The sequence below is a fragment of the Geotrypetes seraphini genome, chromosome 2 (assembly GCF_902459505.1).
Source record: "Geotrypetes seraphini chromosome 2, aGeoSer1.1, whole genome shotgun sequence".
In the NCBI taxonomy this organism is placed as follows: Eukaryota; Metazoa; Chordata; class Amphibia; order Gymnophiona; family Dermophiidae; genus Geotrypetes; species Geotrypetes seraphini.
The window spans coordinates 124,789,090-124,806,099 of record NC_047085.1 but is presented as its reverse complement, the minus strand read 5'-3'; the positions used below and the strand labels follow the sequence as shown (position 1 = coordinate 124,806,099).

The window sequence follows — 17,010 nt, the reverse complement described above, 5'->3', positions numbered from 1 at the left end:
AGTCTTGTGAGTATGGCCTCGAGGCATGACTGAGGCACGCCCAGGCTGGTCAGACCGGGACTGGGTCAAGGCCGGGACCAGGTGGCTCGAGGTCGGGACCAGCTGGCTCACAACCGAGGAAATCTGCGTAGTAAGGATAGCTTTAAGCATGTCCTCGAACATAGGCACCGAGACCAGAGGATGTTGGGTCGGGGGTGCTGCAGTGCGTTCCTTCGGGGTCAACCTCGAAAAAGAGTATTCCCTACGTGAGGAAGCACACTTAGAATGAGGTCTCGAAGAGGCCGACAAGGCGGCACTCACATGAGACTCCGAGGTAGGCTTCTTTGCCGGCACACCTGAGGAATAAAGAGGAGACTTACCCGAGGGGCTGAGGCCAAAGCCTTCGAGGCCAAGGGAGACTTCGAGGCCGAGGCACCCAACAACGGGGCCGGGAGCTCGAGGCCTGTCCCACAGGTTCCATTGGACCAAACAGTTGGAGAATCTTGGCCACCTTCTGACGAAGAGCCGCGGTTGCAAGGTCGCACACGTGGGCAAGACTCGGCACGATGATCCGCACCAAGGCACTCCACATAACAACGATGGGGGTTGGTGATGGAGATCACCCGGTTGCACTGGGTGCAGTTTTTAAACACAGTACGAGGCCGGGACATAGGGAAAAATACAGCCGCGGCCCCGCGGCCTAGCCAAGACCAGCAACCCGGTCAAAAAGACACGAAGTGAAAAAGCAAGACGCGAGCACAGTGACTCACCCGAAAAAAAAAAAAGGCAAGCCACGGTGCAAGAAGCACAGGAAATACGCGCAAAGCAAGGGAGCAGGGTGTCTGGCTCCGCGGAAAACTTAGAACTGAGGCCATGCTAAGGAGACGCATGCCCTAGGTCGGGCAGGAGGGACACTCGCGCTTGCGCGGTCCACTCGCATGCTTGAAGATCTTCAAACAAGTCTGCTTGCGAGAACGTCCGCTAGGGGGCTCCGTAAATGTCGTAACCCACATGTAGAGAATATGCTGCCTGCTTGTCCTGGGATAATAGAAAATACTGAAAAACACAAATATATGCATATTGGTCTAATATAAACCGGTGTTTAAGATATATTGTTGCAAGCACAAGACATATAGGGCTCCTTTTACAAAGCCGTGCTAGAAATTCCCACACAGTAATGATGAAGCTCATTCAGTTCCTATGGGCTTCGTTGTATTTGCTGTGTGGCATCACTAACACAGCTTTGTAAAAAGAGCCATTGTAAAGAGTTAACTATGAAGAAATATCTCGCATCACTCGAGCAAATTTATCCCATAACTTACATTCTAAATCTATCAAAGAATGTTTTAAAGCAATTATGAAATCATTCATGTTCTGTCTGTAGAGATATTTTACCATTTGTCAAACTAGTGTGTTACCTTCATTTTATCACAGTCCAGTAGATTTCTGAAAAGATCTAGATAATCCTTGTAGGTGGGAACTTTCCATTTCCCTGTTCGTACTTCTGCAGGTAGTTCCTCTGACCCAGGACTTCTTTTTCCAGAACCCTCCTAGAACAGATTAGGAATATCTTAAAATGGCACTGAATTAAAAATAATTATTGGCATCACTTAAAACAAATAAATAGTTATCAGTGGTTCACAACACAATCCTTGAGACATGGTCAGCCAATCTACTATTCAGAATATCCCATGCTTTCAATCCCTCATGCATATTTACTATGAATGATTATTATTTTTATCATTAGTTTTCAAGGCTCTGAACAACAGGTGGCACTGTATGCAAAAAGGAAAAGCAGTTTATTCCTTCTCAAGGTACAGGTAGTCGTCGACTTACGACCTATCCAAGTTGCAACTGTTTGACTTTACAACGCGACTTCCGCTCTCCGAAGTCTCGCTATGCAGCGTGATAACATACGCAGGGGTGTTGCCCCACATGAGTTTGTGCCTTGTTATTTTTACCGCATGAAATCGCCAAAACAACAACAAAGAGGAAATTGTCTCTTTCCACTCCTCAGCCTTCCAAAAAGGAAAGAAAGACCATAGATCTGGACACCAAAATGATGATAATAAAACAGTAGGAAGGAGGAAAGAAAGTGAATGCAATCGCATGTGATATAAAATTATCACACTCTACTGTGTCGACTATTATAAAGGACAAAAGTAGAATTCATGAAGCAGTGAAAGGTTTTGCACCTTTGCGGTCAACAGCGATTACAAAGCAACATACTAGTCCATGAAATGGACAAATTGGATGGAAGATCAGATTCAAAAGCGGACGCCCTTAAGCCTCTTTATAGTACAGTCAAAGGCTAGAAATCTGTTTGGGATTTTAAAGGAACGTGCTGGAGAAGACTACAGTCAAGAATTTATGGCAAGTATTGGTTGGTTTAAGAGGTTTAAAAATTGATTCCAGTTGAATAATGTTCAGGTAACTGGAGAAGCAGTGAGTGCGTATAAGGAAGGAACTAAAAAGTTTGATAGTTTAGAAGAAATAAACAAGGTGGAGGGTTACCTGGCAGAGCAAATTTTTAATGTAGATGAAACAGGGTTATATTGGAAGCAGATGCCAGGACGCACCTACATCCACAAAGCCAAAAGTATGCCAGGATTTAAAGCAAGGATAGACTCACTCTACTGCCTGGAGAGAATATCAATGGGTTCAAGCTGAAACCCTTATTAATTTACCATTCTGAAAATCCACGTGCATTTAAGAATGTGAACAAGCATAATTTGCCAGTTTATTATAGATCAAGCTGTAATGCCTGGATGAACCAGGCTTTATTTGAGGATTGGTACAGTGATTGTTTTATTCCTCAAGTGCGTGAGTACTGTTTGGAGAAAGGAATCCCCTTCAAAATTTTATTCTTGCTTGATAATGCGCCTGGACATCCACATCACTTAGCTGATCTCTATCCCAATGTGAAAGTGTTATTTTTGCCCCCGAACACTACACCACTTATTCAACCGATGGACCAAGGGGCGATTGCTACTTTGAAGGCAAACTATCTCAGAACCACTTTCACCCAAGCCATAGCTGCTATAGATGCCGACCCTGAACTATCACTACATGACTAATGGAAACGGTATAACATTCTTAAGTGTATAAAAAATCTTGCTACTACTTGGGACTCAGTGACGGAGAAGTGTATGAATAGTGTGTGGAAGAAGTGTGTTAAGCGCTATGTGAATACCTTTGCTGGATTTAACAGTGAACAAGAACTTGATGAGATTTATGAGGAAATAATGAAACTGTCAAAAGACCTTTCATTGGAATGTGAAATGGAAGATGTTGAGGAGTTGCTAGACCGGGAATCAGGGGAACTTACAAATGAAGAGCTGATAGAATTAGAAGAAGAAAGAGTGGCGGAAGAAAAAAATAAGAGAATTAGAGAAAGGCCAAGAGGATGAGGCGCCACAACGAATGTTCACCACAAAGGGATTGCCAAAAGGGTTATCTATACTGAATAAACTCCTCACCCATTTTGAAGACATGGACCCAAACATGAACGATTTGCGAAAATTGAACGGATGGCACATGACACATTTCGTCCTTATTGTGAAATTTATGAAGAGAAAAAAAGCAAAAAATTCAGACGAAGCTCACTGTTTTGAAAAGAGCAACTCCACCCATCACCGGATCCACAGCCTCACCTGATGAAGGAGATATCGACAATCCGCAGCCAAGCACCAGTGGTGCCATGACTTAAATGTACTTTACTGTATTTCTTATTTTTGTCTGTTTTTCCACAATTGTATTGTTGTTTGACTTAGAAAGAAAGAAAATGTTGTTAACAGATTGCTTTAAGATGATTAAAATGATTAAAATATCATTACCCAGTCTAATATTCTTGCCTTAATTTAACATAGGCCGACTTACGTCCTGATCCACTTACGACCTAGCAATCGGAACCAATTGCGGTCATAAGTCGATGACTGCCTGTATTTACATTCTACACCTGTGCCACTTGCAGCAAAACTGCTGGCGACTACCTCTCCCTTCCCCCCAAACAAAAAATAATTTAAGAACTCCTTATCTAAAAATTTAAGGCTGATAAGGATTGTTTTAAAAGACATTTTATAAAGGCTACCTATTTGAGTCTGCTTTTAAATAACATATGTGTTGTTATGGAATGGTCTACAAAATATTTTAGTTTAGTAGATGATTCAGGTGATTGGATTGTGAGAAGCAGACAAGTATGGCTATAATGATTTCTATAAAACTTTCTCTCTTTGGTTATTCATATTTCTAGATTGGTTACAGATCATAGAATTTATAAGTGATGTTTCTTAATGTAACAATTGATTTAACTGCATTTTACCAAGCTATATGCATAATGTTTTTGTTAATTTTACATTTATTGCAATTTTTCATAGGAAAAAATACTTGATACAGAAAAAGTGAGCATTAAGAAGAAATAACTATCAAACTAGGGTTACCAGATATCCGGATTTCCCCGGACATATCCAGGCGGCTTTTCAAAACCCGGCACTTTGTCCGGGTTTTGAAAAGCTGGTGAAATCGGGTCCGGGGCTGGAGTGCCTCTGTGCATGTGCAGATGCACTCCAGCCCTGGCCCAAAGAGACGAGGTTTGTGTGGGGCTGGGTTTGGGGGGTGGAACAGAGCGGGGCTGGGGGCAGAGCAGGGAGGACCCGGGGTGTAACAGGACCTGAAAAAGGACAGAATCTTACTTAATGGCCATAATCTTTAAGCCACAGCAAATCTGCCTATGCTGAACTGTCAGTAAATCACTATAATAGAACTCAAGAGGCAGGGGTACCCATGTCCCTTATCCTCTAATAGTCTATAGGCCTTGGAGTCTCCAAAGGGCTTCACCAACATCTCCAGTTCCTCCTCAAATAGCTTGCCCTTGAAATACAATTTGCTCAGTCAGAAGGGGAAGAGAGTAAGGAGAAACAGTTTGTCTCTTTCTGCTTAATAGTTTTGTCGGAGCTGGGAGAGAATTTCTCTAAGCAATTGGCTACTTCTGTGCATATAGCTCAAGGGATCAGTGTCCCAGAACCCTGAATATACTGGTAAAGGGGGAATTTCTATTTGTACTACTTACTCTCCTTTTACCCAATAGTGTTCTTCTGGCCTGCCTCCTGTGCACATAACCAGCCACAGGGTAATATAGGAAGCCAAGGGCTACAAACTATTTGGATTTTTTTTCTTTTATGCCTTGACTTTGTCTGTTGCATTATTTTTGCTGTATATTATATTGTAATAAGGTTCTCCATTGCATTTTCTTACTTGTATAATATTAATGTTACAAAGTTTTAAGAGAGAAAAAAAGTGTGATTTCATTTTTAAACCTTTAGGCCTGAATTCTGTATAGGACGCCCGGTCTCAGAAGACGCCTAAGCGGCTTTTGAGAATCACACACGGGCGTCCTATATAGAATCGCAAGCCCTTAATAACCCGATTCTCTAACTGATGTCCATATTACAGGCACCGGTTAGAAAATCGGGTTACCGCTGAGCTCATCGTGGCAAGAGATCGCCCTGCCGTGATAAGTTTAGTGACAACCCGTCCCCACTCCCCGCGAAGACTACTGGCAGAAAGCATGCCCAGTCCCTCCTGCTGGACAACCCCTACCCCCCTGCTCGACTGCCCAGCCCACCACTCGAACACCCCCCAACCAGGACCCCCCAAACCAAACCTGAACCTCCCCAACCCACCTCTAACCTTTTTTGATGGCCAGCCAGAAGGGCCCTCCCTCCGGCTGGCAGGCCCACCTTTGTCTGAATTGTCGGATGCACCGGGGAGGGGCTTAAGGGCTGATTGGCCCAGGTGCCTAAGGCCCCACCCATAAGAGGGTCCTTAGGCACTGGGTCAACCTAAGATTCCTGTTGGCCCAGGTGCCTAAACCCCCCCCTCCTATGGGCGGGGCCTTAAGCCCCTCCCCGATGCATCCCACAGGGAGGGGGATGCCGGGCAGGAGGGACTGGGTATCCCTCCTGCCACAATCGTTGGGGGGGATGTGCCGGCCAGGAGACACTGGGCATCCCTCCTGCCGCAAACATTTAGAGGGGTTCCAGGCAGGAGGGAGTGGGCATCCCTCCTACCGTAATCATAATGGGGGGTGTCGAGCACAAGGGACTAAGCATCCCTCCTGCCGTGATCATTCGGGGGGGAGAAGGGTGTCGACTATAATCGTGGCAGGGAGATCCCTTGCCGCAATAAGTTCAGCAGCCGCATCTACTTACAACGTAGGCCAGCATTTTGCTGGCCTACATTGTACGCTTCTCTCGCTAGCCTAGGGAGACACATACAGCCACCTAGGTCCGCCTAAGGCTACTTTTAGGCCACACTATGCCCACACCTAGCCTTAGGTGAGCTTAGGCGGGCTGGTTTCAACACAGCAGCAAAGAGGGGCCACTCTAATGCTGTCCTCTAGTGCCAAGACACTTGTGAAAAAGCACACCAGGCTCTGAGGGAACTGTGTTTTCTTTCATCTCTCCTAACTGCTGCTCTTCCTGAGGATTCTATCAGCTGGTTTCAACACAACAGCAAAGAGGGGCCACTCTAACGCTGTCCTCTAGTGCCAAGTCACTTGAGAAGGAGCACGCCAGGCTCTGAGGGAACTGTGTTTTCTTTCCTCCGGGTGAGACTGCAGTTCGGCAGAGTCCTGACATCCAGCTCTCCCACGGAGCTTTTTTTTTCCCCAAAATCCCTGCACAGACCTTTTTTTTCAGTTACAATCTGCATCTGATATATTTCTGCACCTATTGTCTGCTAAAACAATCACTGATTACTTCATGTACAACCTGCTACTACTTGTTACCTGTATAGCTGCATTTACAACCTGCTCCTACTTGTTACCTGTATAGCTGCATTTACAACCTGCTACTACTTGTTACCTGTATAGCTGCATTTACAACCTGCTACTACTTATTTTTAACCTACCATCGCATGTTACTTGTTACCACAACCTGTCACCACTTGTTATAAGTATAACCGCATGTAAAACCAGCTACTACATATCTTAGCCTGACACTGCATATATAGCCTGTACTACTCCTCTACTGTTATCGCATGTTCATCGCATGTCTAGCTCTACCACCACTTACTTAGCCTGCTCTGCCCATCACTACTACCTCTTATACAGCCTAGCCCTCCTCAGCCTGCATCTTACTAGCAGCACTAATCTCTCCCACCTCCTGCCTGACAAGCTCTGCCCAAACCCTCTCTCACTATCTCTCCTCCTCCCACCATGAAGCCACCCTCCTGGCTCCTCCTTCTACTTCTCTGCTCTTTCACCAATACTTCCCACTGCCAAATATCTCTCCCCCCCCAACCTCCCCGACTCCACAGTCTCAAACACCTGCCCAGGCCTCAGAATCCCCACACTAGTACACACTAGAACTCATCACAACAAAAAACACAGAGGAAGAAACCACTCCTCCTTAAAGCCTGTCCCTCCAGCCAACCTACCCAACCTCACCTCTGTCTCTCTCACCCCGGTCCCCACACTCTACTGTAACGCCAGATCAATCCGCAACAAGACCCAAATAATAAAAGACCTACTCGATGACTCCGATCCGGGTTTCGTGTGCATCACAGAATCATGGATCGGAAAAGACGATACTTTCACACAAAACTAACTCTGCCCCCCTGGCTACCACGGCCTCTTCTCACCCAGAATCAACCGGAAAGGAGGAGGCCTGGCTCTGCTTTACAAATCATTCTTCAATGTTCAGCTCCTTGAAAAGGGCAGCCATACCTCTCTAGAATTCTTACTAGCTTCAGTTAAAGACGAACTCCAACCCCACCCACTAGGCATCTTGCTTCTTTACCGCCCTCCTATCCCCTGGAATAAATCCTCTGAACTTGTCCTAGAGACTATAACAAGAGTCTTCCTAAAATTCCAGAGATCATAGGAGATATTAACCTCCACCTTGACGATAACACCAGCATGGACACAACTGAATTCAAAGACTTCCTCACCTCCCTTGGCTTCACCACTCCTCCACCCACACCTACCCATGATAAAGGACATAAACTAGACATCATCAGCTTCCTCGACCTGACTGAGCACAAAACTTCTGCCGAAGAGGCCCGCTGGAACCTTGTCCCATGGTCTGACCACCTTCTAGGCTCTTTCTGCCTCCCCATCTTCATGTCTCATCTAGGTACTCCACCCCGGCCCACAAAATCTATCACCTACCGCAAAAAAATCACAAGCGAATTGTTCTGGACCCAATTTCTTAACCAACTTCCCCCTTCTCCTAAACACACAGACCCAGAGTCCAACTGGCATAATTGGGTTACCCTTTCCGGGACTACCTACCACGCTCTGGCCCCTTTATCTACAAAATCTATCTCCCACTCCCACAAAGCCCCCTGGTACCTTCCATATCACAGGGAACTAAAACAGAATTGTCGAGCCCTGGAACGGAAATGGAAAAAATCGAAATCCCCCTCAGACAAACAATCCTGGCGAGACAACATCAAGTGCTATAACACAATACTAAAAAAAGCAAGAAAGAATTTCTATGGAGATAAAATCACCAGATCAAAAAATCAAAATAGTACTCTGTTCTACATCTGGCAAAACTTAACCTCAAAAAACGACTCCACCTATCCCCTCTCCCCTCCTTCCGCAAACGACTTAGCCAAATTTTTCAATGAAAAGATTTCCACCATAAGGAGCTCTTTCCCCTCAGCAGTCTCTTACAATTCTCTTCCTCCCAATGACTCAAACCCTATCCCAGCGGATAGATCCTGGACGACATTTGAACCCATATCTGAACCCCAGATCTCTAAACTCTGCCTCAGACTGAAATCCTGCAAATGCATCTTAGATCCTTTCCCATCCCACCTTTATGAAAACATTCCTGCACAGGCCATCTCCTCCCTTACGAGACTCATTAACTCTGCTCTACTATCAGGCTTGTTCTCCACAAAAAATGGGCCACATTGCCTTGTCACCTATTCTGAAAAAAGCCGATCTCGACCCCTCCCTACCATCAAACTACTGTCCCATAGCAAATATCCCTCTACTTACCAAACTTCTAGAAACCATAGTTGCTACCCAGCTCTCCTCCTATCTCGAGAGATTCTCCATTCTTCACCCCTACCAACATGGTTTCAGTCCCTGCTTTAGCACTGAATCCCTCCTAGTTTCCCTAATTTCAAAGGTACAACTACACTCATGTAACAAATTCACTGTCCTACTACAATTCGATCTGTCCACTGCTTTTGATGTCGTCCATCATGACATACTACTTTACCAACTTTCAGAGATTGGAATTGACTCCACCGTCCTAATGTGGTTCTCAAACTTCTTATGCTCCCGTTCCTACACCGTCAACACAAATGGCACCATGTCCACTCCTTGGACTCCATCTTGCGGTGTCCCTCAAGGATCACCCCTTTCCCCTATTCTCTTTAACATCTACATGTCCTCCCTGAAACTCTTTCAACTATCCCCCCTGGAAACAATCTACACTTATGCAGATGACATCCTTGTCCTCCTTGAGACTGACCAGAACTTCACCAACCTCCACGAAAACATTACAGCTTGCATAATGAGACTCCGTGCCTGGTCCCTCTCGGTACAGATGAAACTAAACGAATCTAAAACAAAACTACTCTGGCTCGGCCCAAAATTCGAACACCTGCCCACACTTTTCACACTACCCACAGGCGATACACTACAGCTCGAGTTCTCATGCAAGGTCCTTGGTATCACTATCAATTCCTCTCTCTCCCTCAATGACCACCTCAACTCCTTGGCAAAATCATGCTTTTTCAGCCTTCACATGCTGAGGAAAGCTAGATCCTACTTCAGCCAACAACACTTTGCCATCCTTGTCCAATCCATCATCCTCTCCAAACTAGATTACTGCAATGCCATCTACTTAAATCTATCAAAAAAAAGTATTCTAAGACTCCAGCTAATCCAGAATACTGCAGCCAAACTGATCTTCTCAAAACGTAAGTCTGACCATGCCTCCCCACTCCTTGCCAAACTTCATTGGCTCCCAATAATCTCCAGAATCCATTTCAAATGTTCCTGCCTGGCTTTCAAGATCATTCACGGAATCCTGCCTCCTCTTATCCCACTGTCTTTCAACTCCTCCAGTCCCGACTCCTCCAGAACTGCCCAAAGGCTTAAACTAGCCTTCCCCTCTCCATGCGGCATCCACTATTCAGGCAAACTGGGAAAATCCCTTCTCTTCAAAATCACAGGTCTTTGGAACGACCTCACCACCCCGCTGCGGAACCTGAGCTCCCTTCAGTTATTCCGCAAACAACTGAAAACCTGGCTTTTCAGCAAATTGTAGCTCTATCCTTCCCCCCTTTCTCTCCCCCCTTCTACACATAAGTTCATGTAATCCTTTTTCTTCTTCTCTACCCACTATTTTAAGTTCTTGTAAACCGTGTCGAGCTCCATTCTCATGGAGATGATGCGGTATATAAACTTAAGGTTTAGATTAGATTAGATTAGATTGTGCGCCTCCCTAGGCTTCCAGAGGCGCCTCCATTGTAGGCAGCCTGCCTCGGGAGGCTTTTTTTAGGAAACGTGCATCCCGATTGGCCGGTTAGGAAGCAGTTAGCTGCCTACAATCGAGACGCAGTTTATAGAATCTGGGCCATGGAGCCTGATTCTAGAACCAGAGCTCTAAGTTAGGTGGCAGTAGGCTTTCTACCACCACCAAACTTGTTTTAATTGGTGATAAAAGGCAAAGTAATTGACCGCATCATTTAAAGCCATTTAAAAACATGGAGGCACCGTAGGGGTTTTAGTGAGGTATTTAATAAAATTTGGAGCCCATTGACTAAATTTGTAAAAACATAATAATATATTTTCATCATATCTCTTCTTTTCTTTGGTTTATTTATCTTTACACATCGAGGGGGGTGGGGGTTGGAGGGAGGGGAATAAATATTGATAGTGGTATTTGGGTAACTTTATTCTTTATTTGTAATGTATATTAGGATATATTATGATATTATTATATGCAGGAAAATGAAATTATTGAATGATATTTATGTTTTCTGTATAGATAATAGTGGAATATCTTTTGTTCTTTCATTTATATGACATTGTTTTTGATTAAAAACCAATAAAGAATTAAAAAAAAAACAACATGAAGGTGCCTAAGGGTGCCTCTAAAATGGCTGCCATTCTCCCACCTACAGAGATGTTTTACAACGCCTAATGCCACTGTAGGCAGAGGTGGCATTAGGCATCGTAAAGCACCTCTGTAGCCACAATTCATGTGAAAGATAAGTGCCGGAAATGTAGGCCTTTAAAACCCTTGCTTACATTTCTGGCACCTACCTTTCATGTTTCTGGCACCTACGTTTCATGAAGCCATGATTCTAGAAATTCTTGTCACATGACTGACAAGCAATCAGTTGCTGGGTGGCCGACAACAACAGTGTCGTTTATACTACTATTAATTATTTCTATAGCATTACCAGATGCACGCAGCGCTGTACAGAGTCACAAAGAGTGAGAAAACAGTCCTTGCTCAAAAGAGCTTACAATCTAAACAGGCAAGACAGATAAACAGGATGTCATGGATACAGTTAAGGGGAATGGTTAATCAGCTGGCTGGGTTGGAGGGCAGAGGAGCAGGGTTAAGGATTGAAAGCTATATCAAAAAGGTGGCCCTTAATGTCTACTCAGGGCTGTGGAGTCAGTACACCAAACCTTGAACTCCGATTTAGATGTCTGCTCCAGCTAATATTAGGCTTTAATTTTTTTTTTTTCTGGATCTAAAGTAATGGAAAACATAACTTTAGATCCAGGACAAAGATATGTATACAGTAGAAGTATATTACATTTGGTAAATCTATAATTTTAATGTTTTTTTTTAATATTTTGAAGCTGGAGTCAGAGTCTATACATTTTTACCAACTCCATCCAACTGCTTCTAACTCCACCACCCTGCTTCTAATACACATTATGAGAGGAATAGAGCACGATCTAGCATTCATATCACCTCACCTTTACTGGGGACAGTCTCACAAATGTTTGAAATTTGTCTTAAGTCTCCCCATTAAGACCAAGTTCCAACTGTAAAATGACAATTGTGCTCATCAGTCTTGTGATATGTAGCACAATCGATTATGCATATTTTCTTATGCTACAATACTTAAATATAAAACGCATGCTTGAGAAATAACTTGCCTTCCCAAGAGTGATAGGCTTGGAACAGACTCGGATTAGTCCTTGATGCACTTAAGGAAAAAAATAAAATAAAAAATGCTATCAGATATTTAAAAGCTTTTTTTTTTTTTGCCATATACAGCACATAATGTATTATATAGATATATACACATAGAAAATGTTTATATGCAGTGCTAAAAAGAAAAAAAAATAAAATAAACTCACCTACAGTGCTAATGAAATTCCAGAGTATTGGTCCCTTTCCTGCCAAAGCTAGAAACACCTTTATGATGGACCTGCAACAAGCTGACTGCATTTTTGCGCTATACTGTGAAAAACTGTCTATCTGAACCACCAGGAGACGTTCAAGAACAGGAGTGTATACTTCAGGGATCTGCAATAGAACACAAACATATATCCAACTAGATCCAGAAAGCAGTTGTTTGCCGCAGACAAAGTAGGATATGCAAACTATCTTGTAACCTTCTCCGACAATATCCAAGACCCAAAGATCTGTCATTATGTTTTCCTAAGCCTCCAGAAAGTCCAAAAGCTGTCCTCCAATTTTCTGGCTTCGTGGCTGCCTACGGAAAGGACATGGGCTGAGATTGGACCCTGTTCAAGCAGGCTGGAAAACTTGAACATCGAGGCCAAAAGAATTGCCAGAATGGATTCTCTCTCCCACATTATTGGGCTAGAGACTCCGTTCTGTGAATTCAAATAACAGACAAGGCAAAGCCATGTAATAAACAAATAGGTTTTATTACTAGTGCTCCCATTGTCTGGGAAGAGCAAGCCATCAGAATTTCAATGCTCTTCAAAGCGAGGACAAACAGATTTATACCTATGTGACATCATTTGTAATAATTATCATGCTTTAGAATACAATGGCACAGTTGGTCACATGACTTCTTTTCCAAAAATGCCTTACGTCAATGTTAACATTAAAAGTCCATTCTGTTAAGTTTTTAAACCCAGCAGGTGGCAGTGTTTCACTTTTTCTTTCTAAATCACTTTTGGTCTCTGACTTTTTCAAATATCAATCATGTCAGTAAAAAGCCAGTAAAGACATCTACATCCTGGCATCTGTATGACCTCCCAATTAGCATTGTATGTTCTAATCTACAAGGAACAGATTCTCTCTGTAAAACACCCAAAATTTCCTGTTCCTCTGAGAACCTATAAACTCCATGGATGTATATGAAGAATGATACATAAATTCATGTCTTAAGTCACAAAAATCAACCTTCTGAACTTCCGTAGCATTAGCTAAAATCTAGAATCAGCAATTTAGACAATGAATGCCAATTTGTGAGCTTAATCTCTAATTACAAGGCCTCAAGGCTTTATCACTAAACTTCATTTGAGTTTCCAAATTTTAATGTACAAGTACTTTATTTTAATTTATTCACTTAATTTTGTTTCATTAACAATCTCAGTTTTCATATCACCGACAATTGTCACACACTTGTAAATTCCAGGATATCTTCAACAACCCTGCTCAAAAGAGAATACCGAGATGCCTGGGACTGAGGCGGGTCAATCTTGAGTTCATAAAGAGACTCAGTAATAATATCTGGTAGGTCCAAAGACTTGAACAGCTGCCTGATGGAGGGATCATCTGCTGCTGGGACTCCATCCTGATCCTTAACATAGTAGGCCTCGCTTAGAGACAGTAAGGGGATCAAGACTTAACTTTCATCCCCTGAAACCCTGTCTGACTGACAATCAGTCAGGGAGGAGCTCTGCTCTCACAGAAGCACTCTGATGGTTCTTAGAAGTATGTGTCGAGGGTCACTCTGCAACAGACCTAAATTGCATATATGTATACACCTGCCAGAGCAGATTAATGAACTCTGGGGTAAATGTAGTAGGCAACTCTCCTTCCCGTTTAGAAGGGAAGAGATGCCTCTTCTTGAGCTGCGAAGCCTCTGAGCCAGTTCGGCATGCCATGCCGCTGTTTCGGAGATCCTGGGAAAATTTTCACTCCACTAACAGGCTCAAAAGCTGTATGCCAAACCCCAGAGGATGCATGGGAGCTAAACTTGAAGTTCTCGCCTCCCCCCTTTGCATGACACAGCACTTGGTGCAAGAGAGCTCTTCTGCTGCCCATCCTTCGCAAACAAGGCACAATATAGTGATATTAAGAGTCAGAGGACTCTATCCATGGCACTTTGAAAGCAAAATGAGGTGTTTTGGAGAACTTAGAAAAAAATTGGGAAATCTGCCGTTGATTAATTTTAGTGCTAAAAATAGCTTATAATCATCTCAGGGCTGACCAAAAGCCTAAAAAAACCCACCACCTGACAGATTTAAGGGGATGAGGACCACGCTCTAGCTGTAGAAATAGCTTATGACCCCCCCCCCTATTTTTCCTACAGACTTTTAAAACTATTGCAAAATAAAAAAAAAATAAACCGAGCAGATTAGAAGACACTTTTTATGCTCGCCTGCAGAAAGAAAAACTGAAAGGGGTAGCAGACTCCTGGGAGAAGGAAGAGGTTTCAAAAGCTGTGATTGACATCTTTCTGGTCCTAACAGCAAAGGACTAGGTACGCAGCCTCGGGGTGATACTGGATGACCACTTATCCCTCTCAGCCCACATCTCACAGGTAGTCTCCACCTCCTTCTATTATCTATGACAACTCCGAAGGTTTAAAATGTACCTCTCCAAACCCGACTTAACCCAACTCATCCATGCCTATGTACTCTCAAGATTAGACTATTGCAACTCTCTATTCAACGGAATCAACACAAAGGAACTCAAATGGCTACAACGGGTCCAAAATGCAGCAATCTGACTCCTATACAGCCTCAACTACCGTGAACCCCACCTCTCCAAGCAGAACACTGTTTACTTATTAGGAAATGCTGCATTTTCAAAGTTCTAATAATCGCTCACAAAAGATTCCACAACATAACCCCTACATACATAGCTTCCAAACTACAACAGTACACTCCCAATCACCCCTCTGCTCAGCCGTGGAAAGACGACTGTGCATCCCACAAGGAAAATCTCTCCAGATGGAAAACAACCCAGAAATGCTCATACAGTCATTTCATCCCTCAGCTCTAGAACCAGTTGCCTGATCAGATAAGATCTCAGAACTCACTAATGACATTCTGAAGAGCAGTGAAGACCCTCCTTTTCAGCTAAACAGACTCCGATAGACTGCCCCTCCCTTTCTCTTCCCTCCTCTGAGCCCCTTAGTCTGTGAATTTTCAACACTTTTCCCCCTTATGTACCCACCACCCTTTGACCAGTCATGACCCCTTGCTTTTGTAAAATGTCTGCCTTGTGAATGTTTTTATGCAACCCGTTCTAAGCTTCAGGGAGGATGGGCTAGAAATCTAAATAAATACATAAATTCTGCAGTATGCTTGCAAGAATGGACAGCGTACCCTAAGGTTCAGCATACCATTCCTATTGCACTGGAAATAGGGATTCAAGTTAGCCAGATAGCAGCAATAATCAACTAGTATCTAGCAACTTTATCCAGATATTTTTGGTCACTAAGTACTGCCTCCAACATATTTTAAAATGAAGTAGACAAAACAAAGCTGTCAACATGTTTTCAGATAGGGTATTTTACTGTTGCAATTCCTTCATCTGGAACTATGGGTGGGTATGAAAAGCCTTTATTCGTTCATCCATCCATCCACATCTTAAATTATGGCTCTCTAGAACAGTGTTTTTCAACCTTTTTTGGGCAAAGGCACACTTGTTTCATGAAAAAAATCACGAGGCACACCACCATTAGAAAATGTTTAAAAATTTAACTCTGTGCCTATATTGACTATATATAAAGTAATTCTCTTGAATAGAAATCAAATAAACACAAAGAAAGTATTTTATAATGCTGCCACCGCCAACAACACCGTTGGCGGCGGTGGCACTCAAGTGGCTAAAGAGCCGCAGTTTGCCGGCCTAGGGACAACACTGGAGGGTGGCCAGCTGTGCACCCCCTTGGGACGTAAACCCGGGGTGGGGCAGACCGCCCTCCCCCCACCCTGGTATGCCACTATCTGTACCTCACTCCCTCCCTATGACCAAAAATTCTTCCCCGTGTACACAACCATCTCTTTCCCTCCCTTCCTCTCTCCAAAGTCCATGCCTTCTGTGTCCAAACACTCATTCCCTCCCCCACCTCAGCATCTCTTTCCCTCCCTTCCTCTCTCCCAAGTCCATTTCTTCTGTGTCCAAAAACGCATTCCCTCCCCCACCTCAGCATCTCTTTCCATCCCTTCCTCTCTCCCAAGTCCATTTCTTCTGTGTCCAAAAACGCATTCCCTCCCCCACCTCAGCATCTCTTTCCCTCCCTTCCTCTCTCCCAAGTCCATGCCTTCTGTGTCCAAAAACCCATTCCCTCCCCCACCTCAGCATCTCTTTCCCTCCCTTCCTCTCTCCCAAGTCCATTTCTTCTGTGTCCAAAAACGCATTCCCTCCCCCACCTCAGCATCTTTCCCTCCCTTCCTCTCTCCCAAGTTCATGCCTTGTGTCCAAAACGCACTTCCTCCCCCCTTTTGTGTTCCGTGTTTGCCTCCCAGCCCATCTTTGCAACTTTCTCAGCAAAACGAAGCTCAAGCCGCAAGGCTTGTCTTCTGCTTCCTGCCTGCCCTGCCGCGCACAAATAGCCGAACGGAAGTATTCTCCGACGTCAGCGCTGACGTCGGAGGGCAGGCTTTGCTTAAGCCCTCCCTCCGACGTCAGCGCTGACATCGGGGAACGCTTGCGATCAGCTATATGTTAGCTGCAGGGCAGGCTGGAACAGAAGACGAGCCTCGCGGCTCGAGATGTATTGAACTCCGCGGGTCCCCTGTTCAGCTCTCTCCTGTCCACGTTGGGCGGACCGCCCCTCTCCCTAGACTGGTGGTACTGCCCTGATGGCGGCCCTGACCGTACG

General features: G+C 44.2%; 1 protein-coding gene across 3 annotated transcripts in view; it reads right to left on the bottom strand.

Moving 5' to 3' along the window:
• PRKDC (protein kinase, DNA-activated, catalytic subunit) overlaps positions 1-17,010 on the bottom strand; it is a 524,414-nt gene that overhangs the window by 452,944 nt on the left and 54,460 nt on the right. For all 3 annotated transcript variants that reach the window (XM_033933710.1, XM_033933711.1, XM_033933712.1), the window contains 3 exons: positions 12,332-12,500; positions 12,128-12,177; positions 1,398-1,529 (listed from right to left, as the gene is read on the bottom strand). In XM_033933710.1, the coding sequence (XP_033789601.1) occupies positions 1,398-1,529; positions 12,128-12,177; positions 12,332-12,500 (351 nt within the window). The remainder of the gene's footprint in view (positions 1-1,397; positions 1,530-12,127; positions 12,178-12,331; positions 12,501-17,010) is intronic.